Consider the following 23,830-nt stretch of genomic DNA (forward strand, 5'->3'; position numbering starts at 1 on the left):
CTAAGCCACCATGGTTCTTCTACGGTGCATCCCTCCCTCGTACAACGTATTCTGGTCATGCTTGTGTGTGGTAGAAAGGGCTGGCTTATGTTGAGCTCCAAGGAATTGAATTGAACACAGCTAAAATATGCAGTTTACAGGAACAAGCAACGTTAGGGGAAGTTTTATTAATTATTTCCCTGAAGATCCATTCAGGGATGCAATTCCTGCAGTTTGTCTCCCCTGTGAGATGTTTTGATGAAACTTCATTGCAAAAACAGTGCTGTACTGGGATGGTGCTACCTGTTCGTACTGCAGGGGGGATCTTTGCATGTTCTTCATTATCTTGCAACACGTGAGCTTAGTTTGAGACATGAGAACGTGCAGCTTGCTTTATTGAACGCTGTAGTTAGCTTTCCTCCTGGCTTTAGATAGACGACTTTCAGGGTGGGAGATGGAGGGAGGCTGGGGGCTCCCCGTGATTCCAACAGCTGAGTTAGAGGGAATGCAGCGACTTGTGGAGCTGAAGTTTTAGCACTCTGGAGTATCTCAGAAAATGAACTGAATGTTCTTTTTGTTCTTAGGGGTTTTGTCTGGAGCTTCAATTAATTATGAGGTGAAGCTCTGTTTGGACTGGATCCAGGCATGCTTGCTTTTGGTATAAGTAGCGTAGTTTGAAAAGTCATTTGAAACTTCTTTGGAGGACTTTGCACTTCAGCTGTTTTCTTCTTAGCAGTTCTCAGAGAAGAAACTGGATTTGGTACGTATCCCAGTTTCAGCTGGGATAGAGTTCATTTTCTTCATAATAGCTAGTGAGGTGCTGGGTTTGGGATGTAAGGTGAAAATAATGCTGATAACACCGATCGATGCTTGAGTTGTTGCAGAGCACTGCCCACGTATAGCCAAGAACCTTTCAGCTCTGCCCTGCCAGCGAGGCGCTGGGGGTGCCCCAGGAGCTGGGAAGGGTTCACAGCCAGGACAGCTGGCCCGGGCTGGCCACAGGGATGTCCCCTACCAGGTGGTGTTATGCTCAGCAACAAAATGGGGGGGAGTTGGTCCAGGATCCCCCCATTGCTTGGGGACAGGCTGGGAACCAGTTGGCTGGTGGTGAGCAATTGCATTGTGCATCACTTGCTTTATGTTTTCTTCTCCCTCCTTCTCTGCTCCACTGTCCTTATCTTAACCCACGAATTTTGCTCCTTTTTCCCTGATTCTCTCCCCCATTCCACTGGAGGGGGAAGTGAGCAAACAGCTGTGCGATGCTGAGCTGCCTGCTGGGTTCAACCACAACTAGGAAATATTACCCATGCATGGTCACCAGTGTCCCATATTTAAATGTCATAGGGTCACAGCATTATATTCCTGAACCATGCTTCTATCATAAATCGTCTTCTGACTGTAAAAAATTGAGTATGAGTAAAAAATGTATGAAAACCAACAGCTTAACCAATTTCCCACTTATTTAAGGACTTTACAAGGATGCATCATTTTTTTACTTGTCATATAGAAATGTCGGGGCTTCCGTAGGAGAATTTTGCCAATGGTTAGTTACTTGAGCTTAAAATAGAAACATTCTTTAATAACGAGTAAAGGAAAACATTATCCACTTCAATTTTACAAATGAAGAATGAATCATAACCCCCTGAGCTGTCTAGGTGTTTGACTCTTATAGGGAATTGATACTTAATTACCTTTGATGATCTGGGCATTAGAAACTCTGATTTCTTTACTACCATAAACAGTTCACCCAAAACTGTGATTAAAGGCCTAAGGAATGTGTAGTTAACTCATAAAAAATTATGTACATAAATTCTGCTGATTCATTTCACTGTAAAGCACATCCTTATTTATTATTATAAATGAATCTCTAATGTAGCTCATGCAAAGTCTAAATGAATGCAATTCTTTTTCATTAGGTAGCTCTTTAAAATCGATAATGTTTTCTTTAAGGGAAAGCTTTAGCTGTTACTAATTTAAATCTCATTAACTTTTGCCTTTTTTTTTTCCGAAGGCTCAATTGGAGCTACATTTTTCATTTAGATTTGAAGCTGCAGGCTACATGTAATTCCATTTAAAATCACAAGGTAGGCAAGAGTAATGTTGGGTTAACAGTAATTCAGAGAACTAAAACTTCAGAATATTTTGCATGGAGCCTACACTTATCATTTAGAAGTAAATGGTCTTCCCAGCACACAGTTTGGAGATGCATGGGTTTTGAGAAATCCTTTCCTAATTAATGCAAGGCTTGCAAAAGCCACTCTTTCCAGCACCATAGTCTTCTGATTTATGCACATGTATACGCAGTGAAAGTCCATGAATATTTTTAAGCCGTAATCTCAGTCCCTCCTCTCCATGCCTGTGTTTGCATTTCAGTTGCTTTGGGTCTGGTGGGACACTGCTGTCATTCATGTATGGTGCTGGGACTATTTTTGAGTATGTGCAAATAGAAGCAAAGAAGTGCAGGGTCCTTTATGCCTACAGAGTACATTTCTTCTCTTCTAACAGATGGCCATCCAACAGCAACTGGGTTGGTAGCGATGCTTTTTGTTATCCAAAGTTTGTAGCTCATTAATGAGGTTTTATTTGCCCATCTTTCCTAGTGAAGGCACGCTGGTCAATCCCAGGGAAGAGGAAGAGAGCCGGTTCTCATAATTCCGATGGGATATTTTTGAATATTTAGTGTTAAACAATAGCAAAAATTACATTGTAAAGGTTTATGCAGCCTTGGGCAGGCTGGAAATTCAAAACTTAGTGCTGCTTTTCAGAATAGGAGTTGTCTGGAAGGGTTCTGGCACCATGTTACTCACTGTGCATCAAAATTAACACATTACAACCATTTTTTTTTAATTATGTAAAATTAGATGAGTTTTTAGAGAGATTAAAATGAGATTTGTAACGGCTTAGGAGAATTCTTAAAATTGACAACTTGACACAGCATGATTTCAGATTATCTGAGATCTGGCATAAGGGTATTTATACTTCTGCTTGCAAAGATTCTCTTCAAAGTCATCACAATGGAAATATTTACAATGAAGACATAATAATGTCTTTAATATGTAAATCATTATAATTGCATTTCTTACATTGTCAACCTCACACTGAAATATCATTTATTTCACAAGTGACACAGGAAAAAATGTGATTGCATTTGTGATACTCTGATTTTTTAACAGAAATGTAACAGTAAGTGCCTTCACATATGAAGAACTTCTGGTTATCAGCAATTCCCTTGACATACTTTGTGTGACATCTGCATCTCTTTATTTCTGATTCGTATCGCTGCTTCTAGCTTTTGCAATCTTTCTGTCTCTGTTTCCTTCTCCTTCCCTTCTTGCAAAGAGATTTTGCCTGTAGGGATGTGCTCCCCAGAGTATCGGCACCCAGCGCTGTGAGGTTCAGGGATGGCGATAATTGTTGCCATCAAATTCTGTTTCAAACTCGTTGAGAGATGATTTAAAATGTATTTTTTGTACCACTGTAACACATGTTGTATTGTCAGAGGCGTCTCACTTCATGTCCCTACATGTAGCCCAAATTCCCTACCCTGAGGCCCCATACATCATGTGTGCTTTTACCCTCTCTTCAGATGTAGAGCTGAATGGAGGTAATAATAAAATCAGCTAGGTTGAATTAAACACAATATTTTTAATTGAGAAGGCATTCCTTCAACCCTGTGTATGGAAATGAATCCTCGCCCTGCTCTGGCTTCCCTACCAAGCACTATTTGCTGAATTCAGCTCGCATTTAGCAGGGAGCCGGGCTCCAGGAGCCCTCGGCCTGCTGAGAGGGGCAGGAGCCCTGGGTGTGAGCTTTGGGCCCCTCAGCACCATGAGGAACCTGCAGCCAGGCTTGGGGACTCGGCACCCCCTATGAACAGGAGTTTGGTGAAAGGAGAAGAGAGAATCCAGCTTTCAACTCCCTCATCACTGTGAGTTTTCTCTATTTAAGAATTTAATACTGTTTTCCATATTTTGAAACATGGTTTCATGACTGAGAAACATACTGGTTTTCTTGGGGGCCACCACCATAGAAGCCAGTGTAGTCAAAGCCACCTCATTCCAGTTTTAGTTTTTTTTTTTTTTTTTTTTTTTTTTTTTTTCTGGTTTATCAGTAACTCGCATGGAAGCTTTTAAAATGATTTTTCAGAGTCATCTTTTAACGTGGATCTGTGACAATTTAGTCATGATGGAGACTGGATGGTAGGGCTGCTGGCCAGTGTCCTGGCTGTAGGACATGGTGACATCTGAAGGGTCCTGGGGCCCTGGGCACTGTATCTCTCTCTGTGTCCTGGGTCCCCAAATCCTGCCCTCGCCTCAGCGAGGAGCTCGAAGAACTCGCCATCCCCTGCCTTACCCTGTGCACTGGGCAGTCCGGCCCTGCGAGCGGCAGCTGCAGTGCTTTGCAAATCGAGCTGGGGCCCTTCGGACTGACAGGAGGCCTATGAATAAAATACAGGCCTGCTTGTGCCGCTCTGAGCAGGGAGCGGATGATGTATTAGTAATGAAGTGTTTGCAGTTAGTTGCTTTTGCTTACTAAGAAATGAAAACCTGCTGCCAGCTTTGCTTCTGGATTACGAAGATACTGGGAAGTGTGAGGAAAAGGCTGTAAACTGGGCCGAGCTGGGGGCTCTCTTCTGGTAACGGCTATCTGTTAGCCCAAAGCACTGCCAGTTCCTGTGGGGTTTTTAGTCAGCTTTTGGCCCTGGTCTGAGAGCCTTGTGAGTCCAGACTCAATGAAGACAACGGGAAAGAGGACCCATCCTGTGTGGGGAGCTGCAGCCCCTGAGGACAAAATGGCTGCTCGCCTCAGGCCAGGGCCCCGCACTGTGGCTGCAGGAGCAGGGGGAGACTTAGGAATTGGAGTGCCTGTGGTCCCATAAATGTGGCCCTCATTTGCACTGGAGGTTTGTTACCAGGGTTGTGTGAAGCTGCCTGCAACTGTGGGATGGAGAGATCTAAGAAAAAGCACGTGAAGGTGAACCTAAACGTACGCGGAACGTGTTACGGAGCACAGCACTCGCTGCGGCTTGCTGCTTCACCTAGAGAGACGTCTGTAACAGAGGTAGTCTTGTAAAGGTTCATTTTTCAATCATGAACCTTTTCTTTCTTACATTTAATTATAATTGCTTGTAGGAAGGATAATTCAATGTTTGCTTTAAATGGAAACAAAAGTCTGAGGAACAATGTTTATTGTTTAAAAGTATTGCATTTTGAGAGCACTTTGTAATTTATCAGTTACAGACATATTTTAGTCAAATAACCCCGTAACAGTTCTATTCATAGTTGTCCTATAAAAGCAAATATTGTTTTGATTTGTAAGTGTTCATTTTACTGAAATGAAATTCAGTGTGTTCTGCTGTCAGGAGAATTCCCTATTTAAATTCTGCTGCGTACATGGAACGGATGAATTAAAACGAGAGGAGAAATTACAACCTAGGTTAGAGCATGGGTCACAACCTTTTTGAGCCAAGATCCACCTGGCATGCAAGTGGAAACAATAATTGGCTCATTGCAGCTCAAGTTGTCTGTGCCAGATAACAGCAGGAATGGCAGAGCAATTGTACAATGGTATATCCAAAGGCTAATGTGTAGAGACAAAGCAAATGACCAAAGCTGGTTATTTGTTGCAAGTAAATTCAGATGAACTTGACTTGTTCCTTTATATTAATTACTATGTACTGATTTAAAGCTGTGCATTCTTTTTTATTTATTTATGTATTTATTTATTATTTTAATTTATCATTGCAACATATTCATTAAATAGTTTGCAAATGTCCAAAATCCAAAACATTCATTCTACCCACTGTGCTTATGAGGAATTAGTTTTGTAAAGGATCGGGTTATGTTCTGATGGGCTGACTGCAGCTTAGTACGCTAGGGAATAGAGATGGTCAGTAGGGAGGTTGGAAAGAGTTGTGAAGAGTGACACTGCCATAATCCTGTGTGCTCCCAGAGATGGGCATTCATGTGAAAGGCTTCCTGCACTGAGGTGGCCCAGTGAATAATTCCTCAAACCGTGCACAAATACCAACCAGCTGACCACAGAAGTAACACCCAGTCTTGAGTCCTGTTTTCTTCTTGTGGTGGGGTGTGATATTATCCACAGGCTTTTCTGATAGTCCTCGTGCACTCTTCTGTCAAGCAGTTTTTCTCTGCCACAGGTGGGATGAAATGAGAGCCCTTAGAGCAGACCTGTGACACTCCAGGATTCCCCTCTGCAGATAACAGAGGAGATGAATTTAGCCCAGTGAATTCAAGACGGAGTCCGTCTTCCTAACCTAATCCAAACTCAAGAGATCGAGCCCTCAAAGCACGTAACCCAACTCAAACTATCCACGTACTTGAAAAACAGATGAAAAAAAAATAATCTTGTGCACGTACACCAGCCCCTCTCCCCCACAGGGACCAGAAAGTTAATAGAGTTTCATTCTTTTTCATTTAAAATTCTTATTATTGACAGCTCTTTCTTACAATTCTCTGCTGGGAATAGCAAGCAGTGGATATAGAGTTTCCTAATTGTGTGATTACTTGAGACTGCAACTACCTGATCTGGGATCTAGTTTCCATTTACTTTACCTTCAGTAACTTTGTTCAAAGGACTAATGAAAAGAGACTCATCAATTATTGAAATGAATTCAGCTTTGTTCCCAGAGTTTGCATGGTGCTAAAGACTTGAAAACAGCATGTGTGAAAGTCTCCATGGGTTAATGTGCTTCTTTGGAGAATACCAAAACTGTCTCAGAGCGTGTCCTTAAAGAGCTTGTGTTTAGTCAACAACACTTAAAATAATAATTGCACGTACCTTCAGGTATAAGGCATATTTCCAGAGTGTTGCTTCTAGCCTGGAATCTTCAGTAGGATAAACTTTTTAAGAGCAGTGGTGTATTTTCAAGCCTGTTTTACTCATTGGTTGCCTCAGATATTGTTTTCCCTTTTCTCAGAGAAAGAAAACAAGAATTGGCATCTGTCTAATTTGTATAGGGGTAGTTCTTTGTACCAAAGAATCATCAGAGGTGCTGGGAAATTTATCTTTGTGCTTTTGTGTCATTTGTTGATGCAAAAGAGGTTAAAACAAACAAACAAAAAAAGTGCCTCTTGTATCGTTTTCTATGTGGTGGCAGCCATGGAGAATCAAGGTATTACACAAGGAATATGTAAAACCAAAGCAGTTCATAAGTTCTAATTTCTCTATTATTTACTTCAGCACAGACTTTAAAAACCTGCCAGGTATTGAAGCGACTGGGAGAACATGGTCACCAAACTCATTTTTAGGTAAATATGCTGCATTTTAAACAGTTGCTTTAGTGCCCTCCTCTTTCTGTTGGCTAAGCAGGGCAATTTGCTGGAAGCGTAGAGCACAGCTTTGGAAGGGCGCTTCAGTTCAGGTCCATCTATCTGCAGGAACATTTGACGTAGACGGGGTAGCAAAGAATATGATGAGACCAGAGATATGCTTTCCATCACACAGCGTGTTTCAGAGCTTCCTGTCTCCAGCAAAATCTAACCTGCCAGCTGTGATGTGCTCTTCTTCTCTCCATCAGCACGCATTCCCGAAAATCCCCGTGATAAGGTGCCATCTGAAAAGCTGGCACTGGACCCATCAGTTTGCATGGCCAATCTGATGGGTGCTGCAGGATGAGATGTCCGTGTCTGGTAACTTCTACTGACACTCCTTTAGCATTTTGCTTCCTCACGGAGAATTTCAGAGTCCCAACCTCATTAATATGCCTTGGCTCCTGGAAGCTGAGGTTTGTTCAGGGCCCAAGCTGGCTTTTGTCTCTTCCTAGATCGATGATCTGCTAGTATGTTCTTTCTTTTGCATTTTGAGTTGAAGACTAAAATGCTTCTGGCTCTGTATGCATATGTAAGTCAGGACAGAGCCATCCGTTCTTATTTGGACCTCTGGCAGTATATATTTACAGTTTGTTTGACCTCAAAGGAAATTATGAGTGTTCAGCTGGAATCTTTGACATTTGGGCTGGGTTGTTTAGCTGTAGCCTCATAAGAAAAGCTGGTGTCCTGGTTTCAGTTAGCACAGAATTAATTTTCTTCCTAGTAGCTGGTGGAATGCTGTGTTTTGGCTTAGGATGAGAAGAGTGCTGATAACACCCCGATGCTTTAATTGTTGCAGAGCAGTGCTTATACTAAGCCAAGGACATCTCAGCCTTTGCTCTGTCCTGCCAACGGGCAGGCTGGGGGGTGCAGTAAGAGCTGGGAGGGGACAGACCCAGGACAGGTGACCCAAACTAGCCAAAGGGGTATTCCATACCATCTGACGTCATGCTAAACAATATATAGGGGTGGCTAGCCGGGGGGAGGGGGCCGGACTGCTCGGGGTTAGGCTGGGCATCGGTCAGCGGGTGGTGAGCAATTGCATTGTGCATCACTTGTTTGTACATACCATTATTACTTTCGTATTATCCCCATTGTATCATCATTATTATTATTGTTATTATTATTTTTGTTATTTTTTTTTTCCTGTCTTATTAAACTGTCTTTATCTCAACTCACGGGCTTCACTTTCCATTTCTCTCCCCCGTCCCAGAGAGGGAGGGGGGAGGGTGAGCGAACGGCTGCGTGGTGTTTAGCTGCCAGCCGGGTTAAACCACGACAGCTGGTCAGAAAGAATGAAGCATATACAAATCTTGAAAACCTTTTAGCCCATGTTACAGAGATTGCAAACTTTGATCAAAATTTAGAAGAAATTCAGCCAATGTATAAGGATAAGTAAATGCATTTTTCTGCCTTATTTATGAGCCAGACTGGGAGAAGTACTTACATGTTGATAAATCTAATGAAGTTTCTTTGCACTCATAATTATTCAGCTTAGGAATTCTGAAATATTTGCACTTTTCCATGTCTTGAAAATCCCAAGCTTCTTCACTGGTAAACTCGAATGGTCTAAACCTTGTTAGAAAGCATTCAGAAGATGGAGATGAGAGCAGAGAAACTACAAAGTCTTTGTGTGATCCTTTTCTTAGATGTTGTGCTTCTACAGCAAAACAGTCATGGCAGATGACTGCTGAACCTAGACGCTACTGTGATAGGAATAAATTATTTAGTTAAAATTGTTAACAGGGTAGGAGGAAAAACACTGCAAAATTTACCAAGCTTGAAGCACAATAAACTTGTTTTTCTCTCAAGGTTGAAGGTGGTTTTCTAAGTGGTCTTCATCTGCTACAGATAATTTTTTTGATTTACTCTATCCCTTGGGACAACTGTTTGTTTTTTTCTAAAATGCAGTTTAAAATATGAGTGTAGTCAGAACCAGAAACTACAGTTCTCTTGGCGCAAAGAAGGGTAAAACTGTAACTCATGGAAAAGAAAAATGGCAAGCACCTGACCTTAACTTCCCTCTCCTTCCCTCCCTGCCTACTCGCTGAGCTCAGCTCCTCTGCTTCTGGGGGAGGTCCTGTGAAGGAGGTACTGTGAAGTACCCACACAGCCTGTCCTCCCTGTGACACGGGTAACTTGCTCTCTGTTCACTGACTCTCTCTGGCCATCACTTCTGATGTGCCACACACAGCAGCCAGCTGGTTTTTGTCTGCCATATGCAAACTGCAGCTGTCTTTATGCTGTGCAATCTGAACCTTTAATTTCTGTACACACCTATTATTATTATTATTATTATTATTATTATTATTATTATTATTACTATTTAAGTCAATGGTATCTGTAAAGCTGCCTGTGGAATCTGGTAGGAGATGAGGCATTGCTAAGGGTGGGATGTATCCCAAGTATGAGGGGCACAATGTGAAATTCTGGAATGGTCTTCCTGACCACTTCCTCTCTGGGGAGATAAACGTCTCTCTTCTGCCTCCCAGCCTCCTTTTTATTTTTCTTTTGTCCTCTGGTGCTTGGACGTTGCAGAGATAAACACCCCCAGTGACACAATTGGAGAAGTGTTGTACAGGGCTAGAGAGGAGGGAGCAGGTGAGCCTGAGCTAATACCCAGGCTCTTTGGGAAGACCACGTCCAGCCAGAGCTATTAAAGGCGTTACTGTGGTTGCTCAAATACAGGGTATGCTCCCTTTCCTCTAGAATCAAGATCTGAAAATACCAAGTTGCCTAAAATTGGTGGGCTGTAACCGACTTCTGCCCTTCGAGAGTCCCAAAAAATTGCATGCCTTTTTGTGGGCTTCCTTCACAGAGTGCATCCATTGTTGCTCGTGTCTGCAGACCCCAGGCGAGATGGATATCAGTTCCTGGGCTCCGCCGCTCTATGGCTAATCTATAAATAAAAATGTAACTCAGAGGAATGTTTTTCTGGCTAAATATTTACAGTCACAAGCATTTCTTGCTTTGTGGAGCAATAAATTTAACACATTAGCTAGTATATTTATTTTTTAATCATTTATTTGTAGATGATTTCAATTTAAAATGAGATTTCAGGTAACGGGCAAGCATGTTTAACAATCCTGTGATATAAATTGCTGTAGGTGACAGATCCCAACAAAAATTATTACAGGCAGATTCGCAATGCAAAAATTATTTATATGACAGCAAGCAGAAAGACAAATTACTCAGAGACTATGTACATGCTCTTCTGTAATTGCTCATAAATTATTGTGGTTCGTCTTAAAATGCATCTAGAATCCCTCGACAACTGGATTTATTTAAAATAAGAATAATGGCAGATTACCAGGAAGCGTTGGGGAAGGAGATGCGGTGCGCACTTGGGGTGACTGCTAACACAGACGTACGGTAACGTATCGCCAGGCAACTTAATCTATAACGTGTCTGATGAATTCAGACCCTTCCTTCTCAGCTCACCATCTCCTCAGGTTGCAGTAGGCTGGACAGATAACTGGGGTGGTCCTGGATAATACCAGGGACAAGTCCCCCATGATCAGCTGCTGCTGTACTTGCTGGCAGCACTTCCCTCCCTGCCGGGGCCACGGCAGGTCTCTCTCTGTGCCTCAGCCCTTTCAAGTGCTATGAAATAGGGCTGTGATCAGCCAGTGGGGCCAGAAGGAGCTCTGGTGGGGCTGGGGAACAGGTAGGCAAACCTCCTTTCCTCAGGAAGCCAGGCCAGAAGTGGGACAATTTTTCCACATCCTCTCAATACTCTACGTTTTAGAGCATATTTCAAATAATTGTCTTTACTGAAAGTGTCTAAAATACTCCCACAATAGAGGGGATTTGATCTGAATGGGCTTTCAATCAGGCACTTATTAGGGATCAGCTAATAATTGGGTAGCAGAGAAAAGATGTATGTACAGTTTTTATACAATAAGTGCCTCTCTCTAATGCCATTACTTTTGTCTTCTTACCACCCTGATCACATTGCACATTGAGAGCCAGCCCCACAAAAATGACAGCAAACTTTGTTCTCGATAATGGAGTGCTAAACTCCACCTAAGCAGCTCCCGTCACTCGCGATGACAGCTCGGAGAATACTCCAAATTAATCCAACAAAGCACACGCTCCGCTGACTGACGGCGCGGCGGGAGGAAAAATCCCGGCTGCCACGTGAGCTCAGGGAGCCTGACCTACATTTTAGCCTCTACAGCTTCATAAGAGGAAACGTTCCCGGCGGTGTGTTTAACGAGGAAAAAAAGGGTAAAAGTCATCTCTTGTTTGATTAGTTTTTCTCCACTGATTAAGATTTAGTTGAGGCGCTCTGCGGGACTTTTCCCTTCTGCAGGTGCCATCCGCAACCTATAATGAATGGTCACTTTACTCTGTTCCCCATGTGCTCTCCTCTCCATTTGCTTTTTCTCCTTTGAAAGTGCAGGTGCAGGTCTGGAGTCAGCTCGCCGTGTTGGTGACCACGCTGAAGCATGGTTATGGCCGGCTCTAGCCCTCTGCTGGGGCAGCCAGAGATGGGTTTTGGTGTCTCTGGTGCCTTGGCTAGAAATTGCCATTCCGGTGTCTTTCATCCATTGCTCTGTGCTGAAGCAGTTGTAAAACTTTAGCAGCTGGAGGTAAAAGAGTAGAGAAGCACACACTAGAAGAAATTTTCACAAGAGTGGAAGGTGAGGCAGACTGAATGCCCCCGAAGGGTGCTTTATGTTTCTTTGAGCTGCGCTTTGACAAGCTGATGGCGTGGCTGTGGCAGAAATTGCATTGGAAACAGCAGCGTTTTCAGCTTCTAAAGTTGGATTTCCCTGTTAGATCAGAACCAGACTTCCTATTTGTAATCGTGACTCTGCTCTGCGATACAGCAGAAAAGCTGGCACCTTTCTGCTTGACCTAGAGGCTTTCCACGTGTGTCTGAATGTCAGTTACTCTTCACTGTGGTTTAACTTTGCTGAACCAGCGTAGGTTTGAAAGCTTTAGATGACGTGACAGGATTAGATTGACAGGAGATTGACAGAATTAATTAGATCAGCTGAATTAGTTGGGATTTAAATTCCAGTTCTGGGCACCCCTATTCATTTCAGCTTACGTATTGCCTTAGACTTCTGTGACTTTGCTAAACTACAGGAGAACGGAAGCCTCGGAGAATATCTGTACGTCCTGAAGGAGGAGGATGAGCAATCTGGAGAGTTCAGCATTTTCCTTTGACATCTCTTGCTGGGAGAAGGAGGCTGTAAGCTCTGCAGTGCTTTTTAATTGTAAACTCGTGCCAGCCGAAAGAGAAGGGCTTAAAAAAGGCACAAAGTGAATGTGAGGAGGCTTTGCATGGAGTACACTGAGAACCACTTGATGTTAAAGCCACCTGTATAAAATTATTCATGAGGTTAGAACCACGCTTTATTGAAAAAATGGGTTGGATGGGTTTGTAGAGCAGGGAGATTGGGGTTCTTCTTCCAGCTGTGCTGCTGCTTGTCCATGTCTGTATAGCACCATAGCTAGAGGCAGTATTTTATGTGGTCCTAGCAAGAGACTGGGTTACAACGCACAGCTTTGGTCGTAATGAAGGCTCTTAAACACGTGGAGGAGATGTGCTGAGAACAAATACTTCACGATGTGATTTTTTGGGTAGTAATTAGCCAAACTTGATGCTGCAGCAGTGAGGAAGGAAATGTACCGCACTGGCTGGAAGCACCAGAGGGTCTCCCTTCTGTTACCCCATGACAGCTGCTGGGTTAAACAAACAGTTTGGAGTAACGGGGTCCTGGTCCTCCCGTCCTGAGCCTGTGTCAGTTTGTTTTACCGAGATGTTGCATGGAAGTTTATGTACAAGAAATGTGTGAGCAGGTTTAAAATACGGTTCAGCTGCACAGTTCATGTGGTCATGGTACAATTAAAGCTGATAAACTGCACTGGGGAAATCAAAAGCTCCCATTTATCATGGCTAGTTTTGAAGGATTTGCTGTAGCAAGGTGGGGGTTGGTCTATTCTCCCACGTGCCTGGTGACAGGACGAGGGGGAACGGGCTAAAGTTGCGCCAGGGAAGTTTTAGGTTGGATGTTAGGAAGAACTTCTTTACTGAGAAGGTTGTGAGGCATTGGAATGGGCTGCCCAGGGAAGTGGTGGAGTCACCATCCCTGGAGGGCTTTAAAAGGCGTTTAGATGTTGAACTTAGCGATATGGTTTAGTGGAGGACTTGTTAGTGTTAGGTCAGAAGTTGGACTTGAGGTCTCTTCCAACCTAGACAATTCTGTGATTCAAGAGAAGCCTGAAAAAATGGTAGGCATAATTTAAAGGTAAGAAAAGCCACTAAAAAGTACTAGATCTGGTATTCCACTATGGATACAAATTTGTGCGTAGTACTTGTGCTTAGGAAGTAAATAAAAAAATCACTTGATGAGGGAATGCTATTGAAGATGTATGTGAAATGAGGAGCATATGAGAGTATCCAACATTGAGAGTCAGAGGACTGATGCTGTAAATGCAGAAGAGGCAACTTGATCCTTACTTGGTTGAATTTGAGGTAGTTACATCAAGGATAAAGATGCTTCAGTTACATGTAGCTGGAAATGATCAATAAATTCCACAAAATATATATTAGATCAAGTGCATTGATTTTAGGCAATGTATTTGCCTGCTGACAGCCTGCTTTGCTGTCTTCTTTTTTGCTTATATTCTCAGTTGACTTTCAGGCTTCCATTTTTTCTAAGAATACAAAAGATTGAATTAAAAAGTCTCTGATACACGAGGGGAATTATGTGTTGATATGTAGGTACTAGGATTATAGTGTAACCAAAAGGATTTAAAAGTAATGGGAGGAAAAAATGTAGAGAGAAATAATCTTTTAATAAATTGGCTGACACATTCATTTTTAAAGTGAAGTATCAAACCTTTTTTTTAGCTAAGGAAAGCGGTTTCAAAAGTTTTTGATGAACAGAACATCAAAAGATTCCTTTTCATATTTGTACAATATCTGCATTAAGCTTGATTGCATTGATAACGTGTTGTAGTTTTATTCTATTGTATATAATTCTTTCTCTATAGTTTGAGTAGGCTGTAGGAAAAAAACAACTGTGTGTAACTGCCTTGGAAGAGAATAATTGTCACATCTCTTATTTTTTATGTAACATAATTAGCAGAGGTGGAGGGAAATGTTTTAAGGGATAAATTGGGGTCAGATGCCAACAGACATTTTCCTCCAACAAGGAATTAGTGAATTTAGAATTGTTTTATTAGAGCAGGTAGGTAAGGTGAAAACACTTGGTTTATTTATTAAAGAATTAGTGAAAGTGGATGAAGGTAATGATGTTCTAAAGAAATGGAATCGGGCAGGTCTAATGTGCTCTAATAATAATAATGTGCTCTTACAGCCTGCACATTTTACATTTACATGTAACTAAGAAAACCGTATAAAATGCTTTTGATTGCTAATAGCTGCCACGAGTTTATCACACTGCTCTAAAACAAAGGTTTTTTTCTTTTGATTAATTGTTTTGCATTTCACAGGCTGCCTCTCGCTGTCTTGAAGAATTGTATCTGTATCTAATATGTCTTTATTATTGTTTTGCTTTCAGTTGATGGTTGCATTGACTGGTCAGTGGATCTCAAGACATACATGGCTTTGGCAGGTGAACCAGTCCGAGTGAAATGTGCCCTTTTCTACAGCTATATCAGAACTAATTATAGCATGGCCCAAAGCACAGGTCTTAGGCTTATGTGGTACAAAAACAAAGGAGACTTAGAAGAACCCATTATATTTTCTGAAGTTAGGATGAGCAAGGATGAAGATTCAATATGGTTTCACTCGGTTGAGTTGCAAGACAGTGGTTTCTACACGTGTGTTCTAAGGTGGGTATCGTGTTAAAATATCACTAAGAATGTGTAGATTGTCTCATTTGAAAAATGTTTCAATTTAGCTTCATGATTGAGATAGTCTTCCAGTTAATATTTACTCAGTATTTGCCTTCTCATAATTTTGTCACATAATGCTTTGTCGTAAAATTAGTTTCCCTAGTAATTATAGTTACCTCTTCCAATAGCTATAATTAAACATTTGCAAACTTACATTTTGCCATAAACCCTCATAAATGGATGCTTCTTAAAGCATTAAGTATTTTGGCTAAGTAATCCTCAAATTCTCATGAGTGCCAAAGGTCATAAATGATTTTTCAAAGTTGGTAATTTTGTGACACAGTTTAAATTATTCTGATAGGTTTAGGCCATAGAGAGTTAGATTTCTGTCTGGTTCTGAGAAAATGTTTGTTTTAATATACATTTAAGATTTGTCATAACGTGAAGCCGGCCTCATTAGGTAAGGTGGTGTAAGGTAATGCTTGTCTCAAGTATTTTGGAACTGTTGGATGATCCTTAAATGAAGTATGTGCTGGAGCTCACGATGTCCATCATGTGGATGTTGATACCAGCTCTGTGCCTAAAATGAGAGGATAAAAAAGGAGGAGTCTGTAAGAGTGAATGGATAAATATCCCTTAAATGATCCAGTTTTGAATTAAAAGGAGTTTACAGATACTTCCTATGATTCAGTGTTAAACTGTTTGGTTTTAGAGAATGAAGCTTGCTCTATCCTTGTCTGCTGTTCCATACTGAAATTATATGCAGGTTTGGTGAATTTAATATAAAATATTTGCAGATAAATAACAACACTGTTAAGAGCCCAGAAGTTGTGCTCTCTCCATCTCTGCCTTGCTGCCTTGTCTCAACTTGCCTCTGTTCTGATCCTAAAGAATGGTGCTAAAGTCAAAGTTTGTGCTGTGGTACGTGGTTTGTAATGGGAAGAGCCAACACCCAGTTTGACTGTCAGCTGCATCTACCAGACTCACTATTCAGTCTGTGTTGCAGCCTTTGGAGTTTATTATTCCTTTATTAGCTGCTCCATCACAGGTTTGGGGTTATGTGAATTCCATGGTTTTGAAATGTTACAGGAAGATAGTGGTTTACATGTTTCAGGAGAGACATACTTGTTTCATAAGATATAGCTGCAGTGCTAATCAAATTACTAGTTTAATACTTCTGGAAAATTTTATGCAAATCCTATGTGAACAATGAATAACTGATCTTGAATCAAATTCTGGGACACACTTTTACTTGGGAAATTTCAAAACCCTTTGCTCATTTACATGACAAAGTACTTTTGGTAACAAATGGGAAGGTTGTTAAATAATTCATGAATTCTTCTAATTTTCAGATAAAAACTATATGACATGCTTCTTGGAAGGCATTACACAGCAGTATCATCTTCCCTGTCAGTTATATGTTTTTGCTGTTTGTGCTAGAACTTACTTACATAATTGCAGACATTTTGGCCTTTTTCAGATTTATGTGGGAGTGCAGATTATTATATGTAGTGATTACACATAAGAGACCATATTTCTTCCTTGAATTAACTTATTTTTTCTTCCAAAAATATGGTAATGTATCCTTGCTGTTATTGTCTATAAAATTGCATGGGGCTTAAAATAGCTGAGGAAATAGCAATACTAATTTACTTTAATTTCATTAAAATTAGGTTAGAGGTAGAGTTCTGAAATATGACCACAGGTCTGTGGTAGACTGTCCACCACATTAACTGTGTAATTTCAGCTTTCTTAATCCATTTTTTAAGAAGGGGATAAGCAGATGTTTGTGTTTTAGTCATTAACCAGGATCACCTGCTTTGAGAAAAGGTGAGGATCTGTGTCACAGGTGAGAGCAGGAATTCTAGGATCTGATTTTATTTTCTAGAAACATTAACAGTTTCTGTTACAAACGCCTTCTTTTGTAGACTGAATGAATAAAGACCTTAGAGAGAACTCAATGCACTGGAAATGAAGAGGTCACCGTGTCCATCAGTATGCAACACTGGGCCTAAGGTTGCATGCATAATTGAGTCTTTTGGTTTGGTAGTTGAATTAAAAAAAAAAATAAATAGGAGGAAAGGGGTTTTAGTTCCAGAAAAATGTAAAGCTTCTGAAGTTTTGTTTTGTTTTGTTTTTGATTGAGAGTATTTTGACTGAAGTGGTTTGTTTTGTTTTGTTTCTTGGTCTGAAATATGTACTTTTCTTTACAAAAGGGCACTAGGGGGTGAGGTGCTCAGACACGGTGCTAAGGCTAAGTGGGGACAACGGGTCCCAGTCCCCAAAGTTAATGGCTTCAACTGGGAAGATCTTCTCTGACAGAAGAATGGAATTGAACACCAGGGGTTTTTAACAAGTTGTACACAACGGGTGTCACAGGCAATAGCAACAATTATCCTGGTTTATTCTCCCCCAGCTTGTTATATTTTCCCCACTCGAAGACAATTTGGCAAACATGAGAACTGCACTGGGAAAATGGCAATTGCACTTTTCACTGAATTTCCTGTTTGTTGAAAAGATTCTTCACGATCCTAATAAAATTGTGTTTTTCAAGGAGCTCCATTTCTTGGTTGCTCATGGATGCTTACAGGTTCAAGGCATGCTTCATCTTTGAAGCAACTTGGAAGGAAATTGTCAGAAGCTGCTTGAAAAGGATGGGGACAAGCAGGTGAAGGCAAGCTTGATATGGCAACGATTTTAGAAATGGATAAAAATTAAATGTATCAGTGAATTCTTGAAATGACAAAACTGTCATTTCAGTAGTACTGACGCCTGCTTTGTAAATTAACTCATAATGCTGAACAAAATTAAAGTGTATTAGAGCAGCATCAATGAAAGAGATTGCTACTCCCAGGCTAGAGAGTTCTGGTAGCAGAATTTAAATATTGCCTCTCCTTTATTAACTGATTAGACATTGTTACATAGGCAGGTGTGTATTGGTAATAGCGGGAAATTCATGTTGCATTAAACCTTATTTCTCTCTTCTCACGATATGTTTTGACGTTGAGGTGACACTGAGATGGAAACCAAAGGGTAGTATTTTTCTCCTGCATTAAGCATGGCCATGGCATATTAAGGGATCCAGATTCTTCACTTTTAAATTAACGTGGAGTTCATCTCCGTTGGGTAACCCTCATAAATTCCATGCAACTGCTTTGTTCACACGTGACTTTTTTGTCAGGGCTGCTGACTGGTGGATAGAAGTGTGTTTCATTAGGGTTCCCAGATAAATGCTGGGACATTTGTGTCAAGACTTCAGTGCACAATCTGGAAATGCTGCATTCTGGAGGTCTCCTTGCAGTACAGGCCTTGGATATGCCGTTAATCTTCCAGCACCTGCCGATGCTACTTTTAGATAAAGCTGTCAGCATTTCTCTTACAGAGGTTGTTTTTCTGGGATTTTCACATCAGCACTCTGGATTGAAACATCCTCCTCACTGAAGGTTTCAGAGATGAAAGCAAAGCAAACATGGAAGCTAAAATTGATCTAAAAGCATAGGGTGGCCTCAAAGTTCTGAGTGTGTAGGAAGTTCATTTGCCAGATGATGTGCTGCTTTTGCCCTCTGCACAAACACATCTGTTTTTCTGTGTCAAAAGGCACTGCTTTTTAAAGAGTGAAGAAGAACAGGGCCTACTTGGATCTCCTGATAAAAGAAGAGGAGCTGAAGAAGAAATCTCAGCAAAGTTTAGCTGTACCTTTGCCCTCAGCAAGGAGCTACTTCTGAAGGCCTTTCTTCTAACTGGGCCCAGCTCCAAAATAAACTGAAATACAATAAATGCTTTGCAAGCGAGATCAGTAAAAAGTGGTAAAATGTTGGTACTTATTTGCTGTTGATTAGTTGGTAAAATACAACAAACTCAATTCCCATAATAAGAATCAGGAAGGTAAGAAGTCTGGGGCCCAAGGGGTGCAGGGTAAGCAGGAGGTACGGGTTTTTGGTCACCAGACTGAGTGATGGACGTAAGCCTCGACTTCTGTACCAGAGGTAGAATAGCAAATGGGGGCTCCATGCATGCCTGTAAGGAAATAAGTCTGCAGATCTTTAATACCTGCATTTGATGCCAGAGAACTGCCAACAAATCAAGTTAGGAAATCTGTGTATCCTTTTCCCTTACTTTGTTCCTATCTGTACAGTTCTTAATGGAGAACAGCGTTGCCACGGACGTGCACAGAAGAATCAAGCCTTCATCAGGCCATCAGTGAAATATTGAAATATTCCTTTCTGAGCAGCAATAACATAGACTGATAGTAGATTTTAAGCCTTCAGGCTTCTGAATGTCAGTGAAGCGCATGACCAGCAAATCAAAATCAGATTTAGACAGCCTAGAGGTGCTGTCAGTAAAACTTAATTTGCGGCATAACCTTTGTGCTCTCGCTTCAGTGGGTGTGAGGAGGAGTTGAGGAACTTGTTTCAAATGCCTGCAGCCTGGACTACAGTAGTCACCCGTGATCCCAGGAAAAGCTGTGCCACTTTTCTCAGAGCACTGGAAGTCCATCTTCCAAGTGAAAGGAAAGAAGACTTCTTCCAGGTCTTTAAGACCAAACAGGAAAATCGGACTAAATCATGCTGTGAAAATGGGGAGGGGTAAGGTTGCTTTTTTCTGCAGCCATCTTCTGTGGTTCTGGTATGTGTTTTAATACATTCATTTTGTGTCTTCTTGTTGCAGAATGTTTTCTGGCTTTATCCAGTGCTCAATTCATGAGCAAAATTGGTTTATGTTTCAAATCCATTTCAGCATCGTGTTACTCTGAAAAGGTACAAAGATGATACCTTCTAGTAGTCTTTTGTCATCTGGTATCCAAGAGGAGCACATCTAAGTGGTTGCTGTACTACGCATCTCCTAGTTGCCTCTCATACTTGCACACTGGTATCTGATAGCTTTCACAGCTGTACTGTCTCAGGCATTTTTGGAGAAGTCAGTTAAATTTCGCACATAGAACAAGTGCATGGGTACAGCAGGGCTTACTCTTCCCGGGCACTTTGTGATGTTAACATTAAATGTCACACATTAAAAACGTGTGACACTTCCCCTGTTAAAAGTGACAGATTCCGTATAAACAAAATCCCTATAATAATATAGTATTCTATACTTGAATACAGTGTTAGGGCAGATACAACATAAAGTCAGCATGATTCATCATAAAATAAAATTCAGCTTACTGAGATAAAACGTTTTGGCATTATCTAAATGCAAAGGAAAGTAGAATCAGAATATTTCTACTTTTCTGTCTAAAACTATGTAAAAACTGATGGTGCTCCTGCAAATCCTTTTGATGACATAGTGTTTATTGAGAGAAATCAGTTCTACATGTTCTTTTGACACACTTGTGGGAAACAAATATTGGTTTTTGTTTCGTGGTGATATGCATACTGCTCACTCACCTTCCTTCTCTAAAGATTTAAAATAGAAGATATCCATCCTCTGTCTTTCTGAAAGCCAGTGTTTATGTTGACATGAAGCTGGAACAGTCAGGGCTTCAAGCAGGAATGTCTGTGTTGCTCTGCAGTTGGAGAGCATCCAGCAACACGAGAGTCTTGCGTATTCTTTAGTTTTCCTAGCAGTAAAATCCCAGCTTTAGTTCCTATCAAAATGAGTGGCATTACCCTCTAGTCCCAACAGATTGTTGGAGCAAGAGCTCTGCATGCTGCAGTGCATCAGTAACATTTTGACTCGCTGTCACTGGTTGTTCACGGATGAAATGCCTTCCCTGGTGGGCTTCAAACCTTGCCTGCTTGGGAGAAAGGATACAGAGTGGAGTGACCGCTTCCTCGCCAAGTAATCTTTGCCTTCAGGAGACCGAATGCCAAGATTATTCAACCATCCTCAGCCCTCTCTTCTCCAGCATGTCAGGGGATTCATTTCCCTGCTGTTCTCCAAACAGCAAAGGAGGAGAATGTGCTTACCCATGTACCACTCCTGTTGAAACCTGCATCAAAGCCAGCTGTAACCATAACGTCAGTAGGCAACATTGTGTGTGTCCTGGGAGAGGAGAGGCAAATGGAAGTTTTCCTGTGGAAATCCATCATGCCCAAAGTACAAGGTGACAGATACATAGGGAATAAAACTGGTATTTGGTAAGTGATTTCTTCTTTTCTGGCAAAAAAAAAAAAAAAACAAATACAAAACTTAAGATAAGAGACACAGTCAGGAGGACTCAGCTGCAGAACTCAGACAGCTCTCCCTGCCAGTTGGCATAATGACATTCACGTCATGTTTATTCATGATAGCATTCTTTTTATAACCCATCAGATAATAACTTCCATTGTTTTATGTGCTCGATTGCCTGTTTACAAACTGAAGGGGGCTTGCTTTTCCTCATTGCATCTACAAGTAGGATGTACATACATGATGAAGGATATACTCCACAGGTTTTATTCCTTCAGGCAACAAAATCAGTGAGGTTTAGCAGTGCAGACATATCTAATGGGTATCCTGAACTCAACCTTTGCTTTATGCGCTAGGTGCCTAATAATAAAGCAAAGAATAGATACACTAATTCACCCATGCGTGGGTTGGAAGAAATAAAGGAGAAAATGTTCAATGCTCTCAGAACCAGGGTATTGCAAACGCAAAATTATTGGAAGGGGATTTCTTAATATATTCCTTCATGGAAGCAGTTGTCCCTGTGCCTCAGATTTATGTCATTCGTAATGGGTCTTTTCAGTAAAAGAATATAATTTAACAGTAATATACAGAGTTCTACTAGAAAATTATTAGAAAATAAATGAAAGGGTCTTAGTCGTTTGCAGTAGCAAACTTCGGGGCAGCACACTGCTTTGTAATACTTGAGGGCAAGGAAGAAATTTTCCCTAATAGCAATCCCAGGCAATTGTATTTTTATTTTTTTTCTGCTGGAACAGGATGTGTTGAAGCTGGTAGAGACCAGATAGTTTGTGAGCATAGGTGCAATGTGCTGAGATAGCTTTGTGTTCTTTGGGCTTCTGCATTTTTTCTCTCTTCTTAATTATATTTTCACTTATTTATTTCTCGTAACTAACACTCTTGAAGACTTTAAAAGGAAGTAAGGAGCTCTGTTAACCTGTGTGATTCAACTTAAGTGCTAGGAGAGTTTCCCCTGGGCCCAATTAGTCCCTGTTGTAATGACTGTCTGGTGATTGGTGTGGTTTTTGATTGCTGCTGTCATGATCCAGAGTTCAGCAGGACCACTGTTTGTTTGTGTGAAGGCAATTAGAAAAGAAGTGGCACCCCCAGGCATTTAGCCATGTGCAAATCAGGCTGTGTGCCGCTTCCTGTTCTCAGAGAGTTTTAAGAAATACGGTGCTAGAGATAATTCCTGTGTTTTCAAATCACGGGCTTGCTGTTATGGCCTATATCACTGGCTGCACTAGGCACACTCTGACATTTCTGTGTCACATTTCCTTCTTAATAAGGATGTTAGCTCAAATCCAACTAAAATGTAAACTTATCTAAACTTTAATGAGGTAGATTGAACTGAGAGAAACTTTACTCAACTGCTAGATACAAACATCTTTTCTTCTCTGTCCCAGTATCCAAGAAGCCTAAAAACTCCCTAAACAGAGCTAAACTCACTGTGAGAAATACAGGGCTTGCAGTTAAGTGCCTCTGGTGAGACCTCTGGTGAGAACTCTGGTGAGTTCTCTGGAGAACTATATTCCTGAATGTTAACTTGTGGAGACATCCTTGGATATCTGTTTTTCAAGCTGTCATCACTGTAAGCCTTTTAAGATTACCCTTCAGTAAGTTCTCAGAAGTTCTGTCTTTTAAGTAGTGATGTTTTAGTTTTTCTTCATTGTAAGACATAGGCCTCTGGGACATCTAGTATGTGTAAGTCAAATCGTCATCTTGTCTCTAGTGAATCTTGTGTGGTGATTAAGTCTGAGAAGAAAAGATGTACAGAAGGACTAAAAATTCTTAAGAGTGATGGCTAGCTCAGCACAAAATACTTTTTCTACCTGAAGAAACAGGCATTTGAATGGCGCTTCCATCTGAATTCACAATTCTTGGAGGTTCAGAGGAGGTAGAAATAATGAAAGAATATTGGATTTGTAACATGTTTTAGTATCCTGCTCTTAATTTTCTGAGATCGTATTTCCATGACATCTTCTTTAACTACCAGGATCCTGAAAACCAGTCAGATGTTAAAGGAGATCTAATATGGAGTGAGGATTTTTCCTTATCATGAATAGGAGCTGGGATTAGAATTGCAGTTATAAAAGCAAATGAGCAAGCACTACAAGACAGGGGTGTCTGGAGTTGCACCCAGGCCAGGTATCACACACAGATGCCACGGAATCACTGTACTTCGTGGTGTATGGTTCAGGGAACATCTACAATATTAAACCATTGAATTGTTCCACTTCAGGTATTGCTCTTTCACTTGGCAAAATGATAGCAAGAAAATAATGTAGCACATGGGGTAATTTCAAAACTTTGAAAATAATTGTGATTATTTGTAACCCCTGACACCACAAGTGGGAATTCGATCTCTTCAAGGCAATTACCCCAGACACATAAAAGTTGTAGTTGCAGAGAAATAAGGTAATGCTGGAGTGAAACCTTGGAAGAGTAAAAAATTATTTGTTCGTTTTTAGGAAAGAGGCTACACTTATGTCATCTAAACAAACAAACAAAAAATGTACTTACTTGTCTTTAAAAAGATTGGCAAACCATGAGCTCATTGATCTGGGTGAAACAATCTCAGGTTCCAATAAAATGAC

General features: G+C 41.0%; 1 protein-coding gene across 1 annotated transcript in view; it reads left to right on the forward strand.

The window, feature by feature from the left end:
• IL1RAPL2 (interleukin 1 receptor accessory protein like 2) overlaps positions 1–23,830 on the forward strand; it is a gene marked incomplete at both ends in the record, with an annotated part of 317,482 nt that overhangs the window by 137,304 nt on the left and 156,348 nt on the right. The window contains one exon of the mRNA XM_084294337.1: positions 14,852–15,125. Coding sequence (XP_084150463.1) covers positions 14,852–15,125 — 274 coding nt within the window. The remainder of the gene's footprint in view (positions 1–14,851; positions 15,126–23,830) is intronic.

The sequence above is a fragment of the Netta rufina genome (assembly GCF_964035555.1).
Source record: "Netta rufina genome assembly, chromosome: 12".
Classification (NCBI taxonomy): domain Eukaryota; kingdom Metazoa; phylum Chordata; class Aves; order Anseriformes; family Anatidae; genus Netta; species Netta rufina.